General features: G+C 39.5%; 1 protein-coding gene across 1 annotated transcript; it reads right to left on the bottom strand.

Moving 5' to 3' along the window:
* Positions 1-7468: 7468 nt before the first annotated feature.
* LOC120114436 (4-hydroxybenzoate polyprenyltransferase, mitochondrial-like) lies at positions 7469-9838 on the bottom strand. The gene is given in 8 exon segments (XM_039135360.1): positions 7469-7586; positions 7814-7910; positions 8005-8047; positions 8049-8145; positions 8789-8934; positions 9018-9087; positions 9346-9476; positions 9692-9838. Coding segments are annotated over 8 exon segments (801 nt in total). The 3' UTR covers positions 7469-7516.
* Positions 9839-10258: the final 420 nt, after the last annotated feature.

The following is a 10258-nucleotide window of genomic DNA, read 5'->3' as shown; positions in this document are numbered from 1 at the left end:
TTGTTTGATTTTATAATATTTTATTAAACCCTAGAGACTTTTTTTCTCTGGTTTTTGGGCGAATTTTCTCTTGTGAATCGTCTGTCGGAACTAGCCTACATGATAATCACTATTCTGTCTGGCGTCAGTTGGTGTCAGAGCTTCAACATCTTCTTGGGAAATTTCACCAGTTTCAATGGCTGGAGGTCGTGGTCGTGGTCGTCGTGAGCAGGTTCCGAATGAGGAAGCCCAACGCCGTGATCGCAGCGTTCAGGATGTGATGATTGCGGATTTGCAGAGGCAAGTCGCAGAATTAACCCAACGCCTGGCAGCACAAGATTTCGAGGATCGTGAGGCCTCTGATCACGATACCAATTCCACTTTCGAAAACCCATATCACAATCGCGCAGGATTCCGGGGTGCAGAATTCCGGGAGCACCGTGGTCGGGAGGAGCGTCATGGAGACCTCGGTTTTCGGGTCGATCTCCCTGAGTTTTCTGGTATATTACAGGCCGAGAGATTCGTGGATTGGATTAATGAAGTGGAGCGTATTTTTGAATATAAGGAAGTCCCCGATCGTGTGAAAGTGAAACTGATCGCCATCAAACTCAAGGGCAGAGCATCTGCGTGGTGGGAACAGTTACGACGTTCACGAGAAAGACAGGGCAAAGCCAAGATCACTGATTGGGAGAAGATGAAAAAGAAGATGAAGGGCCACTTCCTTCCCTTCGGCTACACGCAAACCTTATTTCAGCGACTTCATGCGTTGAGGCAGGGCGCGCGATCAGTCGATGATTACACGGAGGAGTTTTACCAATTGGTCGCCCGGAACGATTTATCTGAGACGAAGGAGCAGATGGTGGCGCGATATTTGGGGGGTTTACGCCAGCCCTTGCAAGATGTCCTCAGCCTTCATTCATTGTGGAGTGTTTCGGAAGCATACCAGCGTGCACTTGCTGTTGAAAAACAGCAAAACAGGAGACCAGTGATCAGGAGCGATCACAACAGTCGACCAGTTCGCCCTCAAGAGTCCCGTCCTGCTCAGTAGCCACCGCAGGGTAATTCTAACCCTACTATTAGATGTTTTCGTTGTGGTGAACAAGGGCATAGGGCGACTGATTACAGGAAGCCTGCTAGTCAAAAGGGCAAAAATTTGTTGATTGAGGAAAAACGTGGAAGACGAGACTGAGGAGATTGGCGAACCCGTGTATGACGATGATGAGACTGATGATGTGCTGTATGGAGATGGTCATGAGACTCTGGTCGTTCGCAAGAGTCTACTTACCCCCAAGGGCGATTCAGGGGACGATTGGTTGAGAACCAATATTTTCCACACGACTTGCACAGTTGCAGATAAAGTCTGCAAAATGATCATTGACAGCGGCAGTTGTGAGAATGTAGTGTCCGAGGAGGTTGTCCAGAAATTGCAGTTGAAGACGGACCGTCATCCTAAGCCATACAAGTTGTCATGGCTAAATAAAGACAATGAGGTAACAGTTGATAGGCGATGCCTCGTGTCTTTTTCAATTGGTAGAAAATATTTTTGATAATGCCTGGTGTGATGTTGTGTCTATGGATGCGTGTCATATATTGTTGGGTCGACCTTGGCAGTATGATCGCAGTGTCATTCATGATGGACGGAAGAATACATATTCCCTTAGCATCAAGGGAAAAAAGATTGTGTTGGCACCCCGGCGGGAAGGACTTACTCCTACCCCAGTAACCCATAATACTAATCTGCTTTCTATGTCCAAGTTTTTAGATGAGATTGAGCATGGCGACGTGGTCTATGCCTTGCTACCTTGCGAGAACAATGCAGTAGACGTGGATACAGATTTACCAGTAGAGGTGCAGCGGCTGCTAGCAGAATTCTCTAACTTGATGCCAGAGGATCTTCCTCCTGGACTACCACCTATGAGGGATATTCAGCATCAAATTGACCTTGTTCCTGGGTCAAGTTTGCCAAATCGACCAGCATATTGCCTCAGTCTCAAGGAGGCCGAAGAGTTGCAGCGACAGGTGGAAGAGTTGTTGGAGAGGGGCTATATCCGAGAGAGTATGAGCCCATGTGCAGTCCCTGCTCTGTTAGTGCCAAAGAAAGATGGTTCTTGGCGTATGTGTGTTGACAGCTGAGCGATCAACAGAATTACAGTGAAGTACCGGTTTCCAATTCCCCGTCTAGATGATATGTTGGATCAGCTATCTGGTTCTAAGATCTTCTCAAAAATTGACCTTAAGAGCGGTTACCACCAAATCAGAATAAGGCCTGGAGATGAGTGGAAGACGGCGTTTAAAACGCCACAAGGGTTGTATGAGTGGATGGTCATGCCTTTTGGGTTATCCAATGCGCCCAGTACATTCATGAGATTTATGCATCAGGTCTTGCAGCCTTTTATGGGGAAATTTGTTGTAGTTTACTTCGATGATATCCTCGTTTATAGTCCAACATGGACTTCACACTTCGATCACCTCCGTGCTGTTTTTGAGATGCTGAAAACGGAGTGCTTGTTTGTCAATCAAAAGAAGTGTTCTTTCTTCACTACTTCTGTGACTTTTCTTGGTTTTGTTGTGTCTACTGATGGTGTTCATGCAGATCAGTCAAAGATAGATGCAGTCTTGGAGTGGCCCAGACCAAGAACCTTACATGACATCCGAAGTTTCCATGGCTTGGCGTCTTTTTACCGTCGATTCATTAGAAATTTCAGTACTCTGATCGCCCCTATCACAGAGTGCCTCAAGGGGCGTGATTTCCAGTGGTCTGAGGAGGCAGAGGCCAGTTTTCAACTGGTCAAGCAGAAGATGACCGAGGCTCCAGTTTTGGCACTGCCAGATTTTGACAAAGTGTTCGAGGTAAATTGTGATGCATCTGGCGTTGGCATTGGTGGTGTTCTGAGTCAGGCAGGTCGTCCGGTTGCTTTTTTCAGTGAAAAGCTATCGGGATCAAAGAAAAATTATTCCACTTATGATCTGGAGTTCTATGCCATAGTTCAGTCCCTGAAGCATTGTCGTCACTACCTAGTACAGAAGGAGTTTATTCTGTTTACCGATCATGAGGCCTTGAAGTACATCAATGGCCAACACAAGCTGAGTAGACGTCATGCCAAGTGGGTAGCATACTTGCAAGAATTCACTTTTACGCTGAGGCACCAAGCAGGGAGTTTGAACCGAGTCGCAGATGCCCTGAGTCGTCGTACCTTACTTCTCACCACCATGAGTACTAAAGTTGCAGGATTTGAGACGTTCACAGATATGTATACAGCTGATCCTTCCTTTGGAAGGATATTTCAGGAGGTAACTGAGGGTCACCGTCATGATTTTGTTTTGCATAATGGGTATCTGTTTCGTGGATTACAATTGTGCATTCCAGATTGTTCATTGAGGCAGCAAATTATAAGTGAACTCCATAATGAGGGACACTTTGGCCGAGATAAGACATTGGCCCTTATCTCTTCTGAATTTTATTGGCCCAAGTTGACTAGTGATGTGGCCCATTATGTGGACCGTTTTTATGTGTGCCAGCGGTCTAAGGGAGTTCTCACCAATGCGGGATTGTACACTCCCTTACCTGTTCCTGAAGCTCCTTGGTTCGATGTCAGCATGGATTTTGTACTAGGCTTACCCCGCACCCAAAGGGCCTCTGATTCTATCTTTGTTGTGGTTGACAGGTTTTCCAAGATGGCTCATTTTGTAGCTTGCAGAAAGACTATGGATGCTGACCGGATTGCCCATCTCTATTTCAAGGAGATTGTGCGTTTACATGGTGTTCCTCGATCCATCACTTCAGATCGTGATACTAAGTTCATCAGTCATTTCTGGAAGAGCCTGTGGGGGAAACTGGGAACGCAGTTGAATTTCAGTAGCGCCTACCACCCCCAGAAGGATGGCCAGACTGAGGTGGTGAACCGAAGTTTGGGAAACCTTTTAAGGTGTTTGGCAGGAACGAAGCCGAAGCAGTGGGATTTGGCATTGCCTCAGGCAGAATTTGCCTACAACAGATCAAAAACAGAACCACAGGTTTAAGCCCATTTGAGATTGTCTATTGTCAGAACCCATCCGGGGTGTTGGACTTAGCCCCTATTCCACGTATAGGACGTTTCAGTCCTAAAGCAATGAGATGGCAAAGTATCTTCGGGGTATCCATGAGCAGGTGAAACAGACCATTCATGAGAGCAATACCAAGTACAAGACTCGGGTCGACAATCATCGTCGTCAGGTACTTTTTGATGTTGGTGATTTTGTTTGGGCTGTATTAACTCGTGATCGTTTTCCTGTTGGTGAGTATAATAAGCTTAAGGATCGGAAGATTGGACCTTGTGAGGTCGTGCAGAAGATCAATGATAATGCTTACAGGTTACGACTTCCCCAGTCACTTGAAGACTTCTGATGTCTTTAATGTGAAGCACCTGAGTCATTGTTTTGTGGATCCTGATGACACTACTCTGAACTCGAGGACGAGTTCTTTCCAACCCGGGGTTACTGATGCAGGGGGATCCGAGACAGATGATGCTGAGCTGTCAGATTGCACGTTGATGGCGCTGAGATACCATGAGTTGGCAGATCAGCGCAAAGGCGGGAATTGATTGTGACATGTTCCTCATTGGGGTCGTTTTGAGTATGTTTCAGTCTTTTGGCCATAACTTTGGCTACAGGTGTCAGAATCGCGCATAAGACCCCAATCCGGAAAGCTCTTTTCGACGCGCACGCTCTCCACATGAGCTATGCTCAATGTGGCCTTTTTTCAACCTCAAATTCTGCCGTTTTCCCCTCCGAATCACTAGATTTAGTTATTTTTTTACTATTTATGGTAATATTTCGATTGTTAATTAGGAAGTCAATTTAAATCCGATTTAGGCCGGATTTTTGGGAGATTGCTTATTTTATTTCGAATTTCAAGTTAGAGTGATTTTCGGGATTTTGCTATTTTTGGCAAAATTCGAATAAAGACGATTTTTTTTGCTATAACAGTCCGGCTTGTGGACTGCTTTTTGCATTGTTTGATTTTATAATATTTTATTAAACCCTAGAGACTTTTTTTCTCTGGTTTTTGGGCGAATTTTCTCTTATGAATCGTCTGTCGGAACTAGCCTACAGGATAATCACTATTCTGTCTGGCGTCATCATTGTCCTTATTTCGGGTGGGGAAGATCCCCTTAGATGCAGAATCTAGTCTGATTTTATTTTTCAATAGATAGACATATTACATAAATAGTCATATCATCATTCAAATTTTTTTAATATATGTTTTTTTCTGATGTTCACTGTGAATAGTACATAAAAATTTCAATTGATAAAGTATGTTTCTTGCTATTTCTAGTCAGGTTAAAAAGTGTAGATCAAATAGGTTGGATTTTTTTTTTCTGTTATTGGTCCACTTAATTTAATCGTTTGACTTGGACAATTTCCTTGAACAAGATTTTAAATATTTTACAAATATGTTTTATTATCTAATTTAAATTTAGTAAATGAAATATATTTTTGTGGGTTTTCCAATATAATTTCTTTTTGGTTGTACCATATCAAATTATTTGTTTTCAGCTGTCTAATTTTTAGAGGAATCATTGTTTGATATACTAGCAGAGAAGGTCTTTGAACTCTATAAGCCGCGTAATGTGTTATTCGCAGTCTTGTCAATTGGACGGGTCGGTTGAATTATTGCAATTACCTTTAAATATATAATGTAAAATTATAATTTTTTCTGATCGAGTATTTTGCACCTAAACTTGAATCTGACTTGAACTTGTTTTTTTTATAAAAAAAATCCGATTAGGTTGGTTCAGATCAGAACCCGTCGAGTTTGAGTCTCATGCCCATCCCTAATCCTAATCATGTATCATTAGAAAAAGAAAGAAACCCTTAACAAATCCATTATAAGCATGTATGAGAAGCAAAGTTAGGTTTAGTTAATCACAAGAATACAACATAATATTAGGGTAAATTATGTGTTTAGTACTTAAACTATCAGTTTTGGTCCATTTTAATATCTAAACTTTTAATTTTTTTGAAACCATTCTTGAAGTTTAGATTTTATTTCATTTTAATATCCCGCCATTAAAAACTTCAGTTTTTGTTTCACAGGTCGGGTTGAGTTTATATGAAGTAGATCCTTATTATCTATGAATATTTAAATTCAAAATATAATATACAAATCATGACGATATTTCTTCTTAGAACTTGAATTGTTAGTCCAAGTTTTGTAATGAATGGACCCAATATTTATTTTAGATCCGATTTTAATGACATTTCTCACAATAATAAAATGAATATGTTCACAACTAAAATATAAAAAAAATATCAAAATTAACAGTTTCTTTATAGTTGTTCTGAACAACGAAAATTTACAAGGTTAGAGCAAGTTTAACAATGACTACATGATCTTAAACTTGTATATGTCTTTAACATATTTTCTTACAAATAGATATTTATATCAATATGTTTAGTTTGACTTCCACATTTATTATTTTCAGCCATAAAAACAACTGAATTATCTTAATGGCTTAGAAATAGAATCTGCAACTCCCTCCCTATAAATATTGTGAGTTTACTATCAAAATTTGGTGCTTCCCCTCTTATTTTCCTAATATTTACATCTATCAGCTCAAACAGGAGAAACTAAACCCAAAATTTATTCCTCATAATATTTATATTTTGGGCAATACAGGCTGAATCCGTGATTGCACTAAAAGGTCTAGTTGGTAGTCAACCACGGGCTGAAGTTGCTATGCTTGAAACAACATATTCAAGCTCTATTATGGTGATGAATTGGTGGTGTTTTTGAGGTGATAGCCGACAATATTGGTGAAAATATTGGCGATATGGTTGAAATGGAAACTAATATATTGGAGTCCTATGCTTAAACTTAGAAATTATCAATATGAAATATAAAGAGAATATCTAAAATATATGAGAATTTGAAATTTTCATGCGAGGAGATTGCCCCGCCAGCCCTCCTCGGTCCACTCGAAACATGTAGGTAGTTATGCTTTTTTTTTACATTTTGGATATGGTGGACGACACTTCTCAAGAGTTTTGGTATTAGATTTGCCTATCGCTTGCATGCGTTCTTACTTTCTACTAGCATTGCAGGGCAAGATGCTAAAAGGAGATGAGGGTATACAAATGATTTTCGGATTGTTAGACGTCCCTTCGAGAAAGCTAATAGGAATTTTGCTTAGTCGTATATGGATATAGTCGGTGTGTTAAGTTATTGGGTGGAATCAGATCAAAATGAGAATGGAACCAACTCAAGTAGCTCCCACTTAATGTAGTTTACCCTCTTTCCCTTTTCCCATTGAAATGAAAATGGAACAACTTATTTTCCAGTTCCATATTCTCTTCAAGTTTACCAAAACAACTACAAGCACTCAAAAATGTTTTTGCAAATTCAATCGTTTGGGATGTCTAATTCACCAAGCATATATGAAATCAAATATAATACCAGTAAGGTCCTTATCAACTAGTACTAAGCTCGTCATAAAAAGAATAAAGCAAAATCTTCTCTATGGGTGCATGCTTAGCTATAAAGAATTTAAGAATACCTTTATGAGAAGACTCTTCCAAATAAAATCCCGCTGAAAATAAGTGCACCAAACCACTTGTTGGACAAAAACCTGTTACAAGAGAAAAAAGAAAGAAATGAGACAAACTGCAAGACGAAAGCTAAGTACAAAAGAAAACACACATTTAGAAGAAAACCGAATCTCCAGCTAGAAGGCATTAAAGAAGTTTAAGATCCTTGGGTAGGCTTTGTAACTTTCTCTGTTTACATCCAAAAGTACAAGCGTATTAGGATATATTGACAAGCACAGCAGCCAAATGACTTAAACCTATCACACACTTCCTATGGCAATCTGTACGGCATGTTAGATTAACGGTCCATATCTGCCAAGCCAATTGTCCAGATGCTGCTGCGAGAAAGGCATAATATGACCACCCTGCTCAAACGTATCTTAGAAAATGTAGCAAAACAAAAGGTTTTTATAGGCAAATTACGGGTTAGAAAAATTTAAATATCAGGCAGGAAAATACCTATATCAGCATTGAATCCACTGAGAGCATGACTACTTATGCAATGATATTTCAAACCCAGTAGTCCACTCTTTAGTTGAATTCCCAAACCTCAAGGCTGTAGATTTAACACCTACTTTAATATCATCCTCTTTATCTTGAATGCACAGTTCTCAATGTCAAAGCAGCTATAATTTCCTATTGTTTCATGGTTCCAATATCTTGGAAAACAAATCTTTAATCCAGAGAGATGGCATACCTCACAGAATTTATTTTTTTGTTCGGTGGGAGTTTTCATGGAAGGGGAAAAACGAAAAAAGCAACTTAAGAAGGATTGATTAATTAACAAATAAAGTCTTCTTCGCTTTGGGTCTTACAAACTTATTTACAGATACTGTGAACTACTAGTGCCCGTCCTTTCATCTTTTTTTTAATTATCTCCTTTCAATTTGTATTTCACACACACACACACACACTCTATAAAAAGTTAGGTTCACAAGAAAGTCATTGTTAGCTCCATAAATCAATCCTCATTCCTGTTAAACTGTAACCATCTGAAAAGACCAGCCTCAATTATCACTGCAAGCTATCCCCCCTACTAAAACCAACCAGAGTTAAAATATAAAAAATTAGTAACTACATTCTCATTTATCTAATATATTAAAATAAGAGATTAGCTAAACAGAATCATACTAGTTCCTCAAAATTAACAATAACAGATCATTTCAAGCTAGGATCTTACTCAAGTAAAAGTTGTAAAGAACATGAAGAACTTATAGCTTTCATGAGATAAAGTTGTACCTGATGTGCATATATTGTATCATACACAAGAGTCCATAATACTCCAGAAAAGTACAGTGGAAGCACAATGGCTGGATCAAGGCTTCCTTTAATGGCCGACCAACCTAATAATATTCCCCAGTTGAAGGTCAGACCCAAATAGGCTTGGGGCTGAATCGACCAGATGAATCAAAGGTTAATAAATAAACAATACTGTGCGCAAAAGAAGAAAAGATACATGAAAATATCATCACCCAAAATGTAAACCTCTTCATGAGAGGATAGGAGAAGACTAGCAACAAGGACAAAGCTCCTAATATCCGGCTGCAAGAAAACGTTAGGCAATGTCAGTTACATAAATCAAAATAGTGTAACAACTAGCTAGATTGATTTCACCAAATTTTCAAAGGAAATTGAGAAAGACAACACTAAAATTTAGATCATATGAAACAGACCTCCTGTGATTAGGTCCAACCCAATATCATCAATGGAAAATCTCATGTAAAACTATGTAAGTCCTTTGGGAAAGTTGCATACATCCAAATCACTGGAAAGATAACCGGAAGCAACAATTGAAAGAACTCTAAGCTATAATTATTAAGTTGAAGGAGAATTCCAAAACCCAAGAGCAGTTGGAAACCAAGATAACAAATTCCTTGAAATGGTGTCAAAAGACAACTTGCAACAGGTCTTAGCTTTGTACGTTGAACGTTCTACCTGCGTGCAAAATGCTCCAATAATCAAATGTCTGGAACAATGAAAATATAAATGTCAAGACTCAGAAATGTGCATAAGTAGAAAATAAAATGCAGTTGTCTTATATCAGGATCCTTCAAGTTCATATTATTCTTAACTATATATTAAGATCATAGCCAGCAAAAACATGTGACATTGCACACAAAAAGGGTGAAGAAACAATTAAAGATACCATAGCATCAATATCCCGATCAAGGAGGTCATTGACGGTACAACCAGCACCCCTCAAAAGCAGTGCCCCGCATTTAGAGAGTGAAGAAGATAGAGACGGTCTGAGGAGGGCGCGTAAGGCAAAACTAGTCAGCCGAAACGAAGCCATTTTTCCACTCTTCTTCACTAGTAGTAGTACTTGGGTTTAGATTTAGCATTTGGGAAGCTTGAGCATCAAAGGAGGACCGTTTGAACTAAAGGGAGTAATATAGTTGGAGTCGATTCAAGTGTATGATACATTTAGATACCTAATTGAAATTTTTATTTTAAAAAAAATCTAATTTTTTTCTAAAATATAAAAATCCTCTAAAATCTTAATCCAAAAATATCTACTCCAATTGCCTCTGCCCTTGCCGTTATCGTTGATCGTGTATCCACCAGATTGTTAGACTTTACTGCCGATAATCTCCCTTGATGTCGACCCTAAATCCCTGATTCCACTTCCGACCATCCGCCTTTCTAACCATCTAAGCAAAAAGAAAAACTTGTCCCCTACCGTAAGTTTTTGATACATGTTAACCACATACTT

The sequence above is a fragment of the Hibiscus syriacus genome, unplaced genomic scaffold (assembly GCF_006381635.1).
Source record: "Hibiscus syriacus cultivar Baekdansim isolate YM2019G1 unplaced genomic scaffold, ASM638163v2 tig00110223_pilon, whole genome shotgun sequence".
Lineage (NCBI taxonomy): Eukaryota > Viridiplantae > Streptophyta > Magnoliopsida > Malvales > Malvaceae > Hibiscus > Hibiscus syriacus.
The sequence above is the reverse complement of the archived record's forward strand: the minus strand, read 5'-3'. Positions and strand labels throughout refer to the sequence as shown.